General features: G+C 41.2%; 1 protein-coding gene across 5 annotated transcripts in view; it reads right to left on the reverse strand.

Moving 5' to 3' along the window:
* Positions 1–21351, reverse strand: part of ADAM23 (ADAM metallopeptidase domain 23) — a 318865-nt gene that overhangs the window by 86762 nt on the left and 210752 nt on the right. For all 5 annotated transcript variants that reach the window (XM_077448514.1, XM_077448511.1, XM_077448512.1 and 2 more), the window contains exons 7-10: positions 21110–21182; positions 18852–18934; positions 13066–13131; positions 7833–7904 (exon numbers count right to left, since the gene is read on the reverse strand). In XM_077448514.1, coding sequence (XP_077304640.1) covers positions 7833–7904; positions 13066–13131; positions 18852–18934; positions 21110–21182 — 294 coding nt within the window. The remainder of the gene's footprint in view (positions 1–7832; positions 7905–13065; positions 13132–18851; positions 18935–21109; positions 21183–21351) is intronic.

The raw sequence follows: 21351 nt of genomic DNA on the forward strand, positions 1-21351 counted from the left end.
GCCATGACAGGTCCTCTTTATGGAGAGATTTGGGGTCTATTAGACCCCAAATCTCTCCTCTAGCCTCCCATGCAGCCGATTAGACACAGATCGGTCTGATTGGCTGCTTTCCTGGCCTCTGGTGGTATGGTAAGCAAAGGGACAGAACCAGAAGTGACAAATTACTCATCGCTCCCAATTTCTGGGGTTACACAGAGAGAGTGGAATGATGTCAGTTCCTCTCTCTTTGTACAGGGCAGCCATCGCCACTGCCACATCGCTCCCCGGTTTCGCACTAGAACAGGAGAGCCTGGGAAAGGTGGCGGCTGGAGGGGTATGGGACCCCTTTCTGCCACCTGCAGAAGTGATCTAGTGGCTAATTAGCCATTTGTAACTCTTCTGCATGAAACAGAATTGCCGGGTAGAAAAAATTGATACTGGGATGATGCCTGTAGGTGCAGGCATTATCCCGGTATAACCACCGGGATATAGAGGGCATCTATGGACGTCCTATGGGCAGGCAAATGGTTAAAGGACTTGTCAGCAGATTATTTACATTTTTTTGTAAATGAGTAGGGGTATGGCTATATGGGTGCCTATTATCTGGGAGCCCTTTATTGTAGGGCTTTCAGATTTAGAAAACTTCTACCCAACCATAGTCCCCCCACAACCAGCAGCCAAGGTTGTAGGGAAGAATCTCCTTTAATCCAGAGCCGGACCTAGGGCTGGAGTGGGCTGTGATTTTGGTTTTGCCATCTCAGGACCAGGGCAGACTGTATAATGAGGCACTGAAGCCCAACCTAACCACCGTGGTGCACATAGCCACAGGGATAAAATGAAAGTGTTCTGATACTTCACTCCCCCAGATCAGACAAGCTAGATCTGGTCCTGTTGTCCTCTGTAACATGGGGACAATGTGTTTGCCAGGAAGGTTTCCACTGGCAAAGTACCCCCCCCCCCCCCCATCCTGGGTAGTCAATCTATATGCTTGAATAAGAGACTGATATGGATTTCTAAACAAGATCTTGTACTTTTTTCTTGTCTTTTTTTGTTTGAAGTTCCCTCTTAAAATTCATCCCAGACCCCAAAGGTGTGTGTGGGGGGCACACGCAATAGTATCTTTTAAAAAATGTTGCATGACGTACACCTTGACATTCATACCAGACCCTCATCATCAAGAATACAAATCTGATATAAATGAAGGGAATACTTCGTTTTCAAACCGATGTAAGCAGGCAAGAGCTATCATTTGCTGACAATTGAAATGGCATTTTTTTCTTTGTTTTTCACCATTGCTGTAGTATTTTGAATACATCATATAGGTGTGCCACTTCACATGCAGGTTTAGGGCATCTCTCAGGCATGTTATTTAACTAGATGCTGACCGCCGACCGTCAATTGACGGCCAGGCGGCGCACCTATTGTGGCGGGAGGCCGTCATATGACGGCCTCCCGTTTAAACAGGGAATGCGTGCGATCGTGCGCGCGCATCCCTGTTTCTTCGGTGGCGGCGTGTCACGGAGACACCGCTCGCCACCGAAGGGGGTGAACAGCCATTCGTTATGGCTGTTTACCACGTGATCGGCCGTGATGAAGTCACGGCCGATCACAGATGGTCACACCCCGAACGTGCACGGCGCATGCGCGCGATCGCGAGCGCGCTGCGCGTGCACGTCGGTGGCGGCGTGTTCCCCGGGAACACTGCTCGTCACCGACGCTGGTAAACAGCCATTGGCCGGCTGTTTACCCACGTGATCGGCTGTGATCCTTTCACAGCCGATCACTAAAATGTAAACAAACCGCGGTAACGGGATGTTACCGGGTTCTCCTCCTCACACACCGATCGTGTGTGAGGAGGAGATTGCGGTAACATCTCGTTACCGCCTACAGTGTACACCAATCACATTGATTGCCCCCCCAATAAAGAGGACCTGTCACCACCCCTCATAGTACCTGTCAATCACAGTCCATCAGAGTACCTGTCACAGTCCATCAGAGTATTTGAGTACCTGTCCTAGCCCATCAGAGTACCCGAGTACCTGTCCCAGCCCATCAGAGTACCCGAGTACCTGTCCCAGCCCATCTCAGTACCCGAGTACCTGTCCCAGCCCATCTCAGTACCCGAGTACCTGTCCCAGCCCATCAGAGTACCCGAGTATCTGTCCCGGCCCATCAGAGTACCCGAGTACCTGTCCCGGCCCATCAGAGTACCCGAGTACCTGTCCCGGCCCATCAGGTTACCCGAGTACCTGTCCCAGCCCATCAGAGTACCCGAGTACCTGTCCCAGCCCATCAGAGTACCCGAGTACCTGTCCCAGCCCATCTCAGTACCCGAGTACCTGTCCCAGCCCATCTCAGTACCCGAGTACCTGTCCCAGCCCATCAGAGTACCCGAGTACCTGTCCCAGCCCATCAGAGTACCCGAGTACCTGTCCCAGCCCATCAGAGTACCCGAGTACCTGTCCCGGCCCATCAGAGTACCCGAGTACCTGTCCCAGCCCATCAGAGTACCCGAGTACCTGTCACGGCCCATCAGAGTACCCGAGTACCTGTCCCATCAGAGTACCCGAGTACCTGTCCCGGCCCATCAGAGTACCTGTCCCGGCCCATCAGAGTACCCAAGTACCTGTCACGGCACATCAGAGTACCCGAGTACCTGTCACGGCACATCAGAGTACCCGAGTACCTGTCACGGCCCATCAGAGTACCCGAGTACCTGTCACGGCCCATCAGGGTACCCGAGTACCTGTCAAGGCCCATCAGGGTATCCGAGTACCTGTCATGGCCCATCAGGTTACCCGAGTACCTGTCACGGCCCATCAGGGTACCCGAGTACCTGTCACAGTCCATTAGAGTACCGAGTACCTGTCACAGTCCATTAGAGTACCGAGTACCTGTCACAGTCCATTAGAGTACCGAGTACCTGTCACAGTCCATTAGAGTACCGAGTACCTGTCACAGTCCATTAGAGTACCGAGTACCTGTCACAGTCCATTAGAGTACAGAGTACCTGTCACAGTCCATCAGAGTACCCGAGTACCTATCACCAGGCCATCAGAGTACCCGAGTACCTGTCACCAGGCCATCAGTGTACCCGAGTACCTGTCACCAGGCCATCAGTGTACCCGAGTACCTGTCACCAGGCCATCAGTGTACCCGAGTACCTGTCACCAGGCCATCAGTGTACCCGAGTACTTGTCACCAGGCCATCAGAGTACCCGAGTACTTGTCACCAGGCCATCAGAGTACCCGAGTACCTGTCACCAGGCCATCAAAGTACCCGAGTACCTGTCACCAGGCCATCAGAGTACCCAAATACCTGTCACCAGGCCATCAGAGTACCCGAGTACCTGTCACCAGGCCATCAGAGTACCCGAGTACCTGTCACCAGGCCATCAGAGTACCCGAGTACCTATCTCCAGCCCATCAGAGTACCCGAGTACCTATTTGCAGCCCATGTCTCATAGAATATACGTTGGGGTGTTTGCTTTCCAAAATGGGGTCATTTTGTGGGTAATTTCACTGTCCTGGTGGTCCAGGACCTTCAAAAGTGTGATGGGTAGGAATGAAATGAGATGTGTCATTTATGCTCCTAGAACGCCTGAACGTACTACTTCAATGTTCGGCCTCTCTATGTGGCCAGGCTGTGTAAAAGTCCTACACATGTGGTATCGCCGTACTCGGGAAGAGTAGCAGAATGTATTTTGGGGTGTAATTTTTGCTATATACATGCTATGTGTTAGAAATATCTTATAAATTGTCAATTTTGTGTAAAAAAAAATGTGTTTTAATTTTTTTCCACATATTCCAAAAACTTCTGGAAAAAAATGAACCGTTCAAAAGACTCATTATGCCTCACAGATTATACGTTGGGGTGTTTGCTTTCCAAAATGGGGTCATTTTATGGGAAATTCCATTGTTCTGGTACTCCAGGGCCTTCAAAAGTGTAATAGGTGGTTGAGAAACGAGATGCGTAATTTTTGCTCGTAGAACGTCTGAAGGTACTACATCAATGTTGGTGCTCTGTATGTGGCCAGGCTGTGTAAAAGTCTCACACATGTGGTATCGCCGTACTCGGGAAGAGTAGCAGAATGTATTTTGGGGTGTCATTTTTGCTATATACATGCTATGTGTTAGAAATATCTTATAAATTGACAATTTTGTGTAAAAAAAAATGCGTTTTCATTTTTTTCCACATATTCCAAAAACTTCTGGAAAAAAATGAACCGTTCAAAAGACTCATTATGCCTCACAGATTATACGTTGGGGTGTTTGCTTTCCAAAATGGGGTCATTTTATGGGAAATTCCATTGTCCTGGTACTCCAGGGCCTTCAAAAGTGTAATAGGTGGTTGAGAAACGAGATGCGTAATTTTTGCTCGTAGAACGTCTGAAGGTACTACATCAATGTTGGTGCTCTGTATGTGGCCAGGCTGTGTAAAAGTCTCACACATGTGGTATCGCCGTACTCGGGAAGAGTAGCAGAATGTATTTTGGGGTGTAATTTGTTGTATACATATGCTGTGTGTGAGAAATAACCTGATAATATGACAATTTAGTAAAAAAAAATAAAAAAAAATAAAAAATCTTCCTTTTTGTAAAGAATTGTGGGAAAAAATGACAACTTAAAAAAACTCACCATGCTACTTACTTAATACCTTGGGATGTCTACTTTGTAAAAAGGGGTCATTTGGGGGGTATTTGTACTTTCCTGACTTGTTAGTGTCTCAAGAAATGAGATACACCTGATGTACTGAAGGCCTGATCAGAAGTGATCAATTTTCAGTGATTGGCACCATAGTTTGTAGACTCTATAACTTTCACAAAGACCAAATAATATATACTAATGTGGGTTATTTTTACCAAAGATATGTAGCAGTATAAATTTTGGCCAAAATTTATGAAGAAAAATTACTAATTAGCAAAAATTTATGACAGAAACGAAGAAAAAGGCATTTTTTTCACAAAATTTACGTTTTATTTTATTTATAGCACAAAAAATAAAAAACCCACTAGTGATTAAATACCACTAAAAGAAAGCTCTATTTGTGTGGAAAAAAGGACGCAAGTTTCATATGGATACAGTGTTGGATGACTGAGTAATTGTCATTCAAACTGTGAGAGCGCTGAAAGCTGAAAATTGGTCTGGTCAGGAAGGGGGTGTAACTGCACTGTACTGAGGTGGTTAAGTGAGCTTTTAATCTTAATTTAAATTATCTATTTATTTGTTTATTTTTTGTTTAATCAGCACTAAGGACGATACTTACAGTATCTCACAGAATACACCCCTCACATTTTTGTGAATATTTTATTATATCTTTTCATGTGACCACACTAAAAAAATTACACTTTGTTTCAATGTAAAGTAGTGAGTGTACAACTTTGCTTGTATAAAAGTGTAAATTTGCTGTAGCCTCAAAATAACTCAACACACAGCCATTAATGTCTAAACCGCTGGCAACAAAAGTGAGTACATCCCTAAGTGAAAATGTCCAAATTGGGCCCAAAGTGTCAATATTTTGTGTGGCCACCATTATTTTCCAGCACTGTCTCTTGGGCATGGAGTTCACCAGAGCTTCACAGGTTGCCACCGGAGTCCTCTTCCACTCCTCCATGTTGACATCATGGAGCTGGTGGAAGGGAGGGGATCATGCTCTGCTTCAATATGTCACAGTACATGTTGGTATTCATGGTTCCCTCAAAAAACTGTAGCTCCCCAGCGCCAGGAGCCCCAGATCATGACACTCCCACCACCATGCTTGCCTGTAGGCAAGACACACTTGTCTTTGTACTCCTCACCTGGTTGCCACCACACACGCTTGACACCATCTGAACCAGATACGTTTATCTTGGTCTCATCATGTCCTTAGTCTGCTTGTCTTCAGCAAACTGTTTGCAGGCTTTCTTGTGCATCATTTTTAGAAGAGGCTTCCTTCTGGGATGACAGCCATGCAGACCAATTTGATGCAGTGTGTGGCATATGGTCTGAGCACTGACAGGCTGACCCCCCACCTATTTAACCTCTGCATTAATGCTGGCAGCATTCATACATCTATTTCCCAAAGATGAGCTCTAGATATGATGCTGAGCACATGCACTCAACTTCTTCTAAAAGATATAATAAAATATTTACAAAAATGTGAGGGATGTACTCACTTTTGTGAGATACTGTAGATTGAATGAGAAATGTCCCTTTTTCTGGTGGCTGTTGTCTTCATTTTAATCTTCAGCCCCCCTCTGCGGCGGTAATCTTCCAGTGTATCAAGAGTTAATAGGAACCGCTGGACCTGTTACAGGTACTCATAAAGAGTGTTGACTATGCTCACTCATTCCACCCCCTCCTGCCACCTCCAATATATATACTGTATATCAATGAATGGAAAACAGACAAATTATTGAAAGGTCCGCCTGCTCCATTTATAGAGCACTTTTCACTTTGGAAAGCTATAGTAGAACTTTCTAGAATAGAGGAAGGAGGGGGAAAGGGTGGGCTTAGTTGCTTCTGCCATGTTTAGCTGCCCATTAGAAGAGACAGCTATATGTGGTTGTGTAAAATACTGGCATGCGCACTAACCTATTCTGTGAATGCAGTTACATTCAGAACATCAGTGTTTATTCAGGTGTTTTACGCAATACCTGAAGCACAACCATGTACAGCTACCTCTTCTAATGTATCCTGGTGGACAGCAGCGGAATGTCAGCTTTGTGTGCTGCCTGGTCCCAGTATGGCAGCGTGCATGAAGTCTAAGTCTTGGTTCACACTGGTGCGATGCCTTAACCAGCGCGATTCCTGTGTGGGTTCCCACATCGCATTTGACTCGCAGGCAGTGCACACAGACATCTGCGAACTGCTGCAGGTATCAATGCAAAGTTATTTGTAATATTAGTGTGGGCTGTTGGGGCTATCTCTATTAGACTGCTTTAACCTCTACTGGATGTTTTATTACCTCTATCAGGTGACCCGAAAATGTTTTACAGGTGCTTGTAAAAAATGTTTAAAGTCAATGGTTGTACACCCCTATGCCAGCCTTATATATACTTGTGTATATGTATATATAAGGCTGGCATAGGGGTGTACAACCATTGACTTTAAACATTTTTTACAAGCACCTGTAAAACATTTTCGGGTCACCTGATAGAGGTAATAAAACATCCAGTAGAGGTTAAAGCAGTCTAATAGAGGTAGCGCCAACAGCCCACACTAACATTACAAATAGCTACAAGCCACAGGCTTCTAACAAAGTCTGAGGAACTAAAGGGCGGCAGCAACCTTACCGCTTCTTTCCCCACTTTCCTAAGCGCGGCTACCTGTACACACACTCTATATCAATGCAAAGTTAATGACACCTAAAAATCAGTTTGCAGAAAACCCATGCGATCCGATTCCAGTGCGGACCAAAAAAAGAGTCCTGCACCATTTTGTTGCGAATGCGATGTGATTTCAGCCTTACAAACTGTATGGCTGAATTCGCATTGCACAGACATCACATGTGATGAGCACAGCAATGCAATGTGAATCACATGTAAAGTCTGGCATTGCATAAGTTTGAACCCAGCCTAAATTACAGTCAGCAGGATTGATGTACTAAAACTAAAGAATGCCGAATCTAGTACAGCTCTGTACAGAAACCAATCAGCTTCCAGGTTTTTTTGTCAAAGCTTAATTGAACAATTTTAAGTTAAAATCTGATTGGGTAACATACACAACTGCACTAGATTTTGCACTCTCCAGTTTAAGTAAATCATCCAGTGTGTCTTTAACGTTTCAGACCTTAAAGTGCTAATGCAAACAATTTTTTGCTAATAATAAATAAGACATCAAGACATCATATAATATTTATAGTATTTACTTACTGAATCCACCACATTCACTATTGATTTAGCAAAATTGCTGGTATGAATGTGAGAAGAACGTTGTTTCTTATACTGAAAGAAAAGAAAATGCAACTTAGTTTTGAGATGGGCTCTATTATATGTGGTACAAAATCTCAGTATCCTGCTTTGTGTTTTATGTGAATACATTAATAGTAAATCAAAGTGTTACAAATGCAACACTGCCACCACCTGGTCACAAGAAAATGTTACAACAAAGCTTTGCAGAGTAATAAAATGTTTTGAGAAAGACATACAAAATGAGCAAAGGCTTGTGTTGATGGGTGTTCTTGGCAAATGCTGTGTTTGCTATTTGAACACAATCGCATTAATTTAAATAAAAAACACAGCCTTTGATAAGAAAAGGCCTGCTTTTCTGCGGTTCAAATGCATCTCAATAGGGCATGTTGCATCCGTAGAGACACTGTGCAATGCAAACCATTAAAATATTATTGGTAAACAAGCAAACAGCAGTTTACAAAGTATTAGGTTTTACTACTGTCTTTCAATTTCCTGCAGAATTAATCATTTTCCCTTTGTTATGCTTTTTACTGTTAATGTGCACAAACACACACGCACACACGCACACACGCACACACACACCTTGCATACCAGGAACATTTAAACTCTTAGCCTCAGTTGTTGGTATTTTCTGCCATCTAGTGGACAAACTTGAATACAGATGATGCTATTTATTCCCATCAAATCTGAAATACTACTTGCTAAAACAATATTTAAGCAAGTGATTTCCAAATTAAATCTGAAAGTCATAAATAGTATTATATCATATCTAGCAAAGAAACCAAATATTATAAAAGTTTTCATTTAATTTGGCCAATATCACTAAATTTATTCATTGGTGGCCAATGTGTTGCAACATTCTGCATGTCACGAATGATAGTTACATTTCACATGCTGTGATACTTGTGGATCATTTTTTATACTGGCAGGATGCATAGTTACATGAGCCAACTATGACAGCTCAATAATCCATTCAATGGGATAGATTTACTAAAGGTAATCTGCCTATACACGCTGCACGGTATTCAGCCCCCCCAGAACTCTGCACATCATCCAATCATGTGCAAGCAATATGTTGTTTTTAAAAAAAGTTTTCCTTGCACATGATTCGGTATTCTTTGAAAAGTGAAATGTCACTACATTCAATAAGTTCCCTTGCAAAGTGAACATCCTATTTGCCTTTAGTAAATTAACCCCAATGAATTTAAGCTAATTTATGTGAGCATACTGTATATATTTAATAGTAATAATACTAATAGTAGTAGTAATAATACTAGTAGTACTATTAGTACTATTAATAAGTACTACTAATAATAGTAGTGATGTTGGTTGCAAGGCAATGACTGATGTTGGTTGCAAGGCAAATTCTATGCAAGTTCTAGTCATGTGATATTTACATGTGTTAAAAATTTTAACGCAAGTCATAAAAATAAGAATTTGCTGGAACTTATATTTGAGACATACAGTCTAACAGTGTTACACACAGACAATGGGGTTTATTTACTAAAGGCAAATCCACTTTGCACTACAAGTGCACTTGGAAGTGCAGTTGCTGTAGAACGTTGTAGATCTGCTCTGCTGATTTTATCATCCAATCATGTACAAGCAAAAATACTGTTTTTTATTTTCCTTGGATGTTCTCCTCAGATCTACAATGACTGCACTTCCAAGTGCACTTGCAGTGCAAAGTGGATTTGCCTTTAGTAAATAACCCCCAATATTACACTCATACTACAATATAAGTGTTCCATGCATACAGTTTACCAGTTTTAAACATACAGGGGTGTATTTACTAAAGGCAAATAGGCTGCATACTTTTGCAAGTGTAGTTGCTACATAGCTTATTAAATGAGAAGTTTTTCTGACTTTCACCATCCAATCATATGCAAGCAAAATGCTATTTTTTCATTTCTCTTGCGTGTGATTGGATATTCTTTACAAAATTACACCTCATCTCATTTACTAAGCTCTGGAGCAACTGCATTTTTAAATTGCACAATCTATTTGCCTTTAGTAAATCCACTCCACAGTGTCCCAATGTTACACACATACAGTATATCATACACCTAGCAACCCTCCCCCTATTCTCTCTCGAAGGCATAAAAAAAATACTGATGATGTTAGATGGGGCCTGTACATTGAAACACTCTTAATTCTGTGGGAACCTTACAGGAAACCTATTACTGACAAACATATGGAGGCTACCATTACTGATTTCTCATTTTGCAAGTTGCCTAGTCATCATGCAGACCAACTGTCTTGGTACTTTAAGTCAATAACCCAGAAAAGGCAAGCAGATAAAGAGTGTACTGATCTATATGCTTGTTTCAGCATAGTGATACGGAAAGTCCAAAGCAAGGTCATTAAAATGGCCAGGCAAGCTAGTCAGCAATGATGGTCTCTGTTTCTTTCAAGAAACGTTTACTTTAAAAGTAGTAATGTGTGTAGAGACTTATGAAGAATATGAAGAGGATGCAGAAAATGACTACAGGAAGTGACTACAATTCAAACATCTTCTTTTATGTCTGGGGTGCTAAGGCCAGCAGAATGCTTCTAAGGAATTGAGAGATTTGGGAATGCCAGAATTTAGGAACTATTATATAGAGGCACAACTAACTCAACTGTATCAACTACATAGCAAACACTATAAGCCAGATTGGGTGTCCTTAGAGGCCCATGCTTGTTCCCCACTTGCAATAGACCTGGTACTCTTAACTCCCTCACGATATTATGCCCTACACTTTCCCACTCTATTCGTTTATGGGACATGGCTTGTAGAAGATGGTCTTTATGTTCGCCACACACACCAGCGGCTCCTCTCTTTGGCTACCCCTTGTTTCTACCAGGGCTGCAGGCTGTAAGCTTTGCCTGGTGGTTAAACAAGGGTCTTTACCACATTGGGGACTATATTGATCATAGAGAGTTATGTCCTCTCTCACACTTCGTTAACAGTCTTGAGATGCCCCACTCAGAAAATTTCCATCTACAGCAAATTTATAATTTCCTTAAATCGCTGCAACAATCCGGCCCAGACCTAGAAGTGTGCACCATGTTTGAAAATAGGTGCCTGCGGGAGGTCTCTATGCGGGGGGCATCTCCATGCTATATAAACTTTTGTTCAACCCTACGGCCAAGTTGAATTACCATATGGCCTGTGAGAGGGACCTGGATATATCTCCTGATGGTGGAGGACTGGCACAAATAGAGCACACAGATTCACAAAGGCATTTTAAATGTGGCTTTGGTTGAATGCCTCTCCAACATGTTTCCAGGCTCGTCGGCCTCCTGCTTCAGAGGATGAGGCCAGATAGGCACGCCTTTACATACATGGCGGACTTGTCCTAAAGTGCGCCTTTTTTGGATGAGAGTGTACTGTTTTATTCTTTCAGTTATGTTGGTCAATATTATTAAAAATGCAAGTATTGCTCTACTGAATAAACCAGTCGAAAATATCCCAAGACAAAATTTTTTATATATTTCATGTTCTTGGCAGCCAAAATTGCTATTGCAACCACCTGGAAAAGTCCAGTTATAGACATAATCTTAATGAAGCGTAAACTAACTTGGTTAATGATAAATTAAGAAATGGTTAGTGTCTTGTGAGATAAACAATGTCTTTTTGACAAAATATAGTCTCTTTTGCTTGCCTACTTGCAGGTCCTCGACATAAAGTGCTGATTCTGACAATAGTTGGCATTAGACTTCTGGATGGACTCACCTCTTTTTCTTCTCTATCTTTCCCGCTATTTTTTTTTCCATTCACTCCAGTTTACCCCCTACTCTACTTATTTTTCACAAATAATTGGTAGTGGGAGTTGCATTTCCCATAAAAGAATGGATTGTGTTCTGACAATGGAGAGAGTACCTGCAGCCTACAACGTAAGATAATAGTTTAATTGTTTGTAGAATATTTCATAAAGGTATTGCAATATTGTTGTTTAAAGCTTTTAGGATAATGGGTGTATGGAGGAAGGGTCTGTGGGGCTACCCCGTGGAGGACCCCCTCTTCCACCTGCTGGGGCTTCATGGGTTTCTTCTATGCAACCACCTACATAATGTTCGGGCCCTCAAGTTCACTATTGTGCCTATGTTGGCCACCAAGGTCGACCTGTCTTCTTCGAGAATCCTCGATTACATTTCTCTCTCCCCCCACTTCCCCTCCCTTTTGTTCCCTATATATTGGTATTGTTAAATGATTTGAGCGTGGCAAGGATTGTTTGCCCCTCTATTTTGTGACCTCCATAAAAAGTTTTTTTTTTCAATAAAAACTATTGTAACAGAAAGCGACTACAATGAGGCATGTAACTGAGCACCACTGAATACGCATAATCACTCCCATTTGTGTACAGCAGGGACACTTGCGTGTCCAGGGTATTGAATGATGATTGGGTGTCACATACACATCAAAGCTATGCAGGAGTTACTGTAACACCTCTGGTGTCCCACTGAAAAAACATTGAATTAAACCAATGGATAAACAAATATGTGACCACCTTAAAAACAAAAATGCTCTACATTGCACCAAATCGAAATAAACGTTACAAAAACTATTGTTTTGTGTAAAAAAAAAAACTTCTTTACTACTTTAGGCCCCTTTCTCATAAGCGCTCAGGTCTGCCTGTCCAATTTTCAGATGGACCCCACCGGACCCGCCATTCTCCTCTATGGCTAGCTGGATGTAAATAAACTTGTATCCACTGGCACCCAGCTACCTCCGAAGAAATCTGGAATAAACAAATGGAAGGGGATCCATTCCCTTCCTTTTGGCCACAGTTGGGTATAAACAGACAGCCGGCAGGTGTGATGGGTCGTTATATCCTTTACATGTTTGTTACATGTCTTTTGTTAGGATAAGAAGCAAACTGAATGCACCTTTTGTCATTGTATGATGTGACCCTAGGATAGCTTATTTTGTATTATTGCACAGAATTGCACTTTAAGTTTTTGTACCTTATTGAGGTGGTTCAATAAAATGTTATTTGATTAAAAAAGAAAAACGAGAGCCGATAGCCCATAGAGGAGAGTGGGCTATGTCTGCTCTATATAAGCAGACCTATCATCCGCCTTCTCAGCAGGGGATCAGCGGACAGATACCCTGCTGAGCAAGCAGATCACAGGTGGAATCCGCCTCATGGGAAAGGTGCCTATTATTGCTTATCTCTAGATATACCACCACAAGAACAAAAGTGCTTACCATCTGATGGTCATTCACAATCATAAGTTCAATATATTTCATCTCTTCAAATACTCCACCGCGTGTCTGTAATGTGAATAAACAATAAAATATTACAGGTAGCCTTCAGTCAATTAAGTACCGGGACAACTAATATGAATAAGGTATGCAGAGCTTTACAGAATTATATTTCCATATATTTATTATATTAGTTGAAGGAAGGAGGACACAGAAGTCCTGCAAGGTGGTCTTATACATTGGGGTTTTTTACTAAAGCAATAAAGACAGTTCACTTAGCCTGATGAATAGACATCTTATAGAACTTCAAAATTAAAATCCCTACAGCTTAAAGCTGCCTATATTCTATTACTTTTTTTGCATTCAGCAAGAAAATTTCCCAACTTGTCCAGTAAACAAATATTGATCCAACGATTGCAATTTGTCATGTCAAATGCAGAGCTAAGGGCACTCCATTATATTTGATGACTTCAGAGGTACTGCAACTGCCAAAGCAAAGACGTATAAAGCCCCGTACACACTATCAGATTGTCTGCTGAGTTTTTCCTTCAGATTTACCAAAACCATGTAGTAGAAGGGCCTGCCTGATTGCATACACATTGAAACTCCTAAGGTTTGACCTCATATTATATGGTTTTGGTAAATCTGAAGGAAAAACTCAGCAGACAATCTGATAGTGTGTACGGGGCTTAAGAGTCTAGAATGTCTGCAAAAATTGCATGCTTTCCAATGTTTTACCTATAAATATCCTGCAATATATAAAAATACTTGTTGCTGTGCTAGAAATGCACTCAGCTCCTATTTATGTTTGTGGGCTGATAACATCCAGCATTTTGTTGGTCTGACTATTGTCAGATCTGCTGAGTTGTCTTTTGCTAAACTACTCAAAGCCTTCCACCCTCCTTATCTCTACAACATAAACACTAATTATTCTATAATCCAGGATATAAACTAGGAGGGATTCTTATACTACGTGAGACAACACAGGACATGTGCAGAAAACACGGGAATACTCTGAATTTCTGGCATGATCAACAGGTTTTTGTTTACTTTATAAAAATCATATAACAAAATGTTTTCAAAGGTATATTTTATTCAACTGACCAAAAAGTAGCAAATTAAAGAAGTGCATTGTTAGGGTTTACATACACTTTAGTGAATTGTAGCTTTAGTATTCTCATATCTACGGTACTGTATATCCAATTGGGCAAGGCCACCTTTGCTGTGAATAGGGTGGGTTAAAAAAGCACCCAGGGTTAATGGTGAATGCGCCAGACCACAACGTGGTGTGTTATGCAAGCACATTAAGGTTTGTTGCATTAAGGCAGCCCATTTATTTTGTATATGAGTGGAACACATCCCATTGTGAAAAAAAATATGACCTTTTCTTTTGGAATGCAATGCATGGCAACACATGTTTTCATTGGACTACCAATGCATGGGCAAAATTGCGGACTTGTGCAGTGTTGCATGCAGGTGCATTAAATTACAGAGCATTATTCATGGTGCATTCTTTGCTCTGTTCAGTTTGAGTGAAACATGTGATGCAGCTGGATATCCCATGTGCAGGATATCTTATTGAGACTGAATGATGACCCCCACACATGGTCAGAGGAAGCCATTTTCCAATAGGGTTTTTTGGGTATAAAGTCCAGCATTTGAAGTTTACTGTATCAGCTGGAACCACCAAATAGTTTTGGATAATGCACCACGCATTTTGACCTTATTCTACTAGTTATAATTATTGCACAATGCGTTGTGACCTTGAAAGCTAGAACAAAACCCACAATATATGAAAGAACAGGATGAAGACAGACAGGCTAACATTTCTGCTTTATTTTTAGGATCATGCTGACCACACACAGTAAAACCAGACTGATTGTTCTACATGTGTAGTAAGAAAAGAGAAACTGAAATTAATATGATTATATTCATTTGGCAGATGACAAATAATCTGATGTTTTATTCGTAATCTTCCAGCAGCCCAACAGTAAAATCCAATAGCTTAGTGTAAGCCTGATTAACCAATGGGCCAAACTGGAAAAGGCTTATGTTATTGGCATTTGGGTAAAGTGATAGGACTTGTAGAACAATGGCCAGTATATACAGGGCACAACACAATATGAGTGATTTGAAAATCATAGTCTAGGCATAAGCAAATAAGATATGCTTACTGACATATAAGGATAAACAATTCTTCTAATTCTTGCATACCAATATTCTACATGTGGTTTTGGGTAGTTGATATTTCTTCGGCTGACTTTATAACTCTGAGGCCAAGCATAAATATACTGTGTGTGGTGTAGACTTAGAAGTGTCTACTCTTCGGATAAACAGGGCCCAACTGGGAATAGAGGAAACTAGGTGACAGCTTCCAATATGCTGTGTGTAACTAAGGCAAATAATATACATTACATTACTACACATACAGTATCTCACAAAAGTGAGTACATCCCTCACATTTTTGTAAATATTTTATTATACCTTTCCATGTGACAACACTGAAGAAATTACACTTTGCTACAATATAAAGTAGTGAGTGTACAGCTTGTATAACAGTGTAAATTTGCTATTACCTCAAAATAACTCAACACACAACCATTAATCTAAACCGCTGGCAACAAAAGTGAGTACACCCCAAGTGAAAATGTCCAAATTGGGCCAATTAGCCATTTTCCCTCCCCGGTGTCATGTGACTCCTTAGTGTTACAAGGTCTTAGGTATGAATGGGGTGCAGGTATGTTAAATTTGGTGTTATCGCTCTCACTTTTTCATACTGGTCACTGGAAGTTCAACATGACACCTCATGGCATAGAACTCTCTGAAGATCTGAAAAAAGAATTGTTGCTCTACATAAAGATGGTCTAGGCTATAAGAAGATTGCCAAGACCCTGAAACTGAGCTGCAGCATGGTGGCCGGGACCATACAGCAGTTTACCAGGACATGTTCCACTCAGAACAGGCCTTGCCATGGTTGACCAAAGAAGTTGAGTGCACATGCTCAGCATCATATCCAGAGGTTTGCAAAATAGACGTATGAGTGCTGCCAGCATCACTGCAGAGGCTGAAGGGGTGGGGGGGTCAGCCTGTCAGTGCTCAGACCATACGCTGCACGCTGCATCAAATTTGTCTGCATGGCTGTCATCCCAGAAGGAAGCCTTGTCTAAAAATGATGCACAAGAAAGCCTGCAAATAGTTTGCTGAAGACAAGCAGACTAAGGACATGGTTTACTGGAATTATGTCCTGTGGTCTGATGAGACCAAGATAAACATATGAGGAGTACAAAGACAAGTGTGTCTTGCCTACATTCAAGTATGGTGGTGGGAGTGTCATGGTCTGGGGCTGCTTACACTGGGGAGCTACACTTCATTGAGGGAGCCTTGAAAGCCAACATGTACGGTGTCATACTGAAGCAGAGCATGATCCCCTCCCTTTGGAGATTGGGCCGTAGGGCAGTATTATGTTATTATTAGTATAATGCAGGTCATGTTATAATAACATGATAATGACACCAAACACACCTCCAAGATGATCACTGCCTTGCTAAAGAAGCTGAAGATAAAGGAGATGGACTGGCCAAGCATATCTCCAGACCTAAACCCTATTGAGCATCTGTGGGGCATCCTCAAATGGAAGGTGGAGGAGCACAAGGTCTCTAACATCCACCAGCTCTATGATGTTGTCATGGAGGAGTGGAAGAGGACTCCAGTGGCAACCTATGAAGCTCTGATGAACTCCATGCCCAAGAGGGTTAAGGCACTGCTGGTAAATAATGGTGGCTACACAAATTTTTGACACTTTTGGCCCAATTTGGACATTTTCATTTAGGGGTGTACTCACTTTTGTTGCCAGCGGTTTAGACATTAATGGCTGTGTGTTGAGTTATTTTGAGGGGACAGAAAATTGACACTGTTATACAAGCTGTACATGCACTACTTTACATGCTAACAAAGTATAAATTCTTCAGTGTTGTCACATGAAAATTTATAATAAAATATTTACAAAAATGTGAGGGGTGTACTCACTTTTGTGAGATACTGTAGATAATGGAGCTGATTACTAAAGGGTGTTGAGAATATTTACCCAATAAATTGAGTGAATATTTTCTTCACTTATCCAGTTATCTAAAAAGTAAATTCTTGTTTATATATTTTATCTGCACATAATCTGGTTTTCAGTAAATATAAATTTGCCTTTTGCATGATTGGATAATTGAAGTGAATATTCACGTAATTTATAGTGTGAAGATTCTCAATTCCCTGAGTAAATCAGCCCAACTCCATGTGTAGAATTAGAGAAATGCACGATATAAACAAGGTGTAAAGGTGACTGGTTTCATGATAATACGTTTTTACGACATCTGACTTCTTTTCATTGGTTCCTAAACAACATGCTCAAGGAGGCGCTGGGAACTTTTAAACTGTCACATATAGTCAAACGAAGGTAAACTTCAAACCAGCTCAATAATTTTGGCAAGGCAGTTACCGAACAGCAAGACTTCCTTGGGTGGCCACCTGAGAATAGCTCAAATCATAAAAATACAGAAAGGAGAGCCAGACTAAAATGGATAATTGTAATTGATGGTAAATAAGTCATGAAAAAACAACCAACGCATTTTGGGGGCAGCATCACTCCCCCTTCGGGTTCAATACAGGATAAACCTCAGAACTCAGAGACTTCACAGATCTATATTAGAACCAGCATTAACTTGATAGCATTTGCTGAGTATCAATGGATGATGAATGAGGAGTGGTGTTGCTCCCCTCAAACATATTGGCTAATTTTATATTACCGTATTTGCCGGCGTATAAGACGACTGGGCGTATAAGACGACCCCCTATTTTTCAAGTGACATAGGTTTTGGGCAATACTCGTGGTATAAGACTACCCCCCTTCTGAGGCAACACCATTTTAAAAAAACATTAGAACGATTAAAAAATACAAAGCAAGAATGCCAACTACTCATCCACCATGCTGTGATATGTCATAAAGTAAATCAAACAATAATAACACAAACAGATCTATTGAATGCCACAACACTGGAAAGTAGAATTTTTCACTAACCAAACCTATACCACTTTCGGGTTACATTCTATGGGAATTGTCCACCAAAATGCATTTAATAACCCCCCTGTCATATGTCCCAGATTTACCTGTCCCTCTTGGGTGCCTGGGACCTCAAAGGCAAACAGTAGGATGTATAGTAGTAGGAGATCAGTGAATGGATTTACCCAGGGAAGTATGGTGAACGGTGTATTATTTTAATGAATACCTGCTTGGATTGGCAGAGGCTGTAGCATCGTCAGCCCTTGTCTCTCTCTCTCTCTCTCTTAATAGAATACATCTGTCGCTGGGATTGGCTCAACGGCGTATACTGTTTGTAGCTGCAGCCACATACAGTATTAGCAGACATTTGGGGGCTGACATCCATCGGGCAGCATTGCATACCTGTATACCCGGCGTATAAGACGACCCCCGATTTTTGGGCATTTTTTTAAGTGTAAAAGGTAGTCTTATACGCCAGCAAATACAGTACTTATTTACCATAAATGAAAATGATCTCTTGTCCAGTTTTGGTCTGGCATTACTTTCTGTATTTATATGGTTTAATTGGTTGACAGATATGGTATATGCCTATTATATAAATTAAGGACAAGTTTAAAAAATGTTGAAACCAGTAATTTTTAGAAAGGATATATCTAATCCGTAACAGTCCACCCAAGAATGAGAAGCGGTTCTTTATGACTACATAGTCTCTAAATTTGATTGTTTTATTATTTATACTCACACTAACTGTCCTTTTCCTTCTCCTTCTTACCCACTGTGTTTGTGTAAAAAATGACTGTTGGGTGTTGACTTTCTTCTCAGAATCTGCAGAAAGGAATAACATACGTTTAATCAAAAAACATTTAATGTATACAGTATAAACCAGGGAAACAATTACAATGTTTAAAGCGGAACTCCAGGCACATAAAGTTTCACACAAATGTTTTCACCAACAGCCTCAATGGATATAAATTCACTTTATGTACACCAAATGCCTTTGCAAACTTTTTTTGTTTAAAAAATAAATAAAAAATTCCCATGTAGCAGTGATATTATTATTGTGCTATTGTGTACCTCTGCAGAGAGAAGAGTTGTAAATGAGGGGAACCCAGCAGCTCTACTCACTACATGCTGCTTGCACAAAACTGCAGGAAGGGGGTAGGTACATGGCCTGACATCCTGCACAAGTAGAGAAAGCAGCAGTGACTTGTCTTAATTACAGTGAGTTCCTGCACAGAGGCAACATTTCACACTGGATTACTGCACAGAACGGCAAAGTTCAATTAGAAATACACATACCTCATGTATTTAGACAATTTTTGTTCAGCCCAGAGTTCAGCTTTAAGCTCACGCTCTACCCTCAGTGCAAATATGGTATTTTTTGAAAGTACAAAAAGAATCCACTTTGCAAATGGAATTTATTACCTATTTAGTCTTTATATACCTGAACAGATTACATTTTTTGATTCTGCATACTGCAATGAGGAACTGCAGAGTGGTACAGTATATTGGATTTCAATAACTTGATTCAATATTTCTTGAAGCAAAGCTCAGCAATGGAAAACCAGACAATTTTATGAAACTTTTAAGGTGTGCATTTAGACCTGATTGGTTTTTGAAAATCAAAAATCCAGGGCTGTCTATAATGCCAACAGCTACCAGATTTCTTATGGTTCCACAATGACCAGTCCCTTCCAGGTCCCCTGTCTTGATATTGGAAACTTTGCAGGTAGAAGCGTTAAGGCCTACAGAGCAGTGGCGGCCTGTCCATTAGGGGCCCTCGAGTGCCACCCCCTCTAACCAGGGCCGCCATCCCCATGCTCTATCCACGGCCGCTATTTTTGAGGACATCGTCACCCCATATTCATGAAATTACAAAATGGATATTGATTTGAATACTTTTTTACTCTTTTAGAATGAATGTATGCATTATATTTGTACTCTGTACCTTGTATCTTTACCACAGTAAGATCTATTGTCTGCTGTACACCAGAGCTCACATTTTAATTCCTGCATGTATTGTATATGGTATGACCAATAAAACCAAGTAAATTTTTATGAATCTTTTGCATCTTCATTGCTGCTTAAAAACCCCACGGGGAACTTGTTCTCTTTTTTCTCTTTTTTCCATATTTATGCATCTGGCCCCTTTCAGGACACTGGGCGCTGAATTACAGTGGCGTGGGTGTTTTTTGAAGCACCTAAACAGAGTCAGAGGCTCTAATAGGCTTCAAAATTGGGCGGCTTATGGTGCAGAGCATTGTGCCAGGAGCCCATCCAGGTGTTACAACAGCGAATGAATATTCACTATTAAAACACTGATCCTCAATCTGGCCAATCAGAAACAGGTCTGAGGCCCGTTTTCCAATTGCCCAAAAAGAGCAGAGTCCAAACTGGCCCCCAAGCAGGAGGGAGGAAACAGAAGCTGCCGTGATGCCCGTGGAGAGCAGGAGAAGGGAAATCCGGCACCGCCAAGCAAGGGAAGCCGCTGTTGAAGCCCGAGAGAAACACTGCCCCCCCCCCCCCCCCCCCCAATCTCCTAAAAAAATGACCACTGGCCGCCACTGCTACAGAGTAAAACCATGCATCTGCAACAACTTCTTTTCAACAACTTCTGTGTGGCTACATAGTAATTTATGCAGGTTGCAAAAGCATTTGGCAAATAGTTTTTGATAAATTAGAACTAATATTAATTTCAGAACCTCTATAAAACTGCTATAAAAGCAAATATATGAAAACTTTTGAGATGCAGAAAAAAGTGATATTTTTTACATGGGCCTCAACACAGTTAGCGTTCTCCTCTATCAGGGGAGGACTTTAAAAGTGTAACCACTTTCATGCAAATACTGATTCTTCAATAATCTATTACATTTAGGGTAATATATATATATAATCGTTTTAGACAATTCATTTGTACAGAAGAATTATAGAACAGAAAACCAGAAAATTAAATATATATAATCTGTCTACAAAATGTACATGAAAGTGTGTGTGACTTACCTAAATGGTGTGGTACACTAGGAATTTGGGATCCTGGAGCTTTCTCTATGACATGGGGGCGACTTGTGCTTTCCTGGAGAACAACAAATGCTGGTCCAAATCAAACAACAAGAAGCTGGAATAATGCAGTTTTATTAAAGAAGCTAATAACCTCTGAAAACAAAATCAAATACGTGAGAATACAATTGTAGCAGTAATTTCAAAATTACTTTACTTTTGGGGCACATAGTAGAGGCTGCCAA

This window comes from Lithobates pipiens, unplaced genomic scaffold (genome assembly GCF_037356315.1).
Source record: "Lithobates pipiens isolate NorthernLeopardFrog02 unplaced genomic scaffold, aLitPip1_a1.2 Scaffold_22, whole genome shotgun sequence".
NCBI classification, from domain to species: domain Eukaryota; kingdom Metazoa; phylum Chordata; class Amphibia; order Anura; family Ranidae; genus Lithobates; species Lithobates pipiens.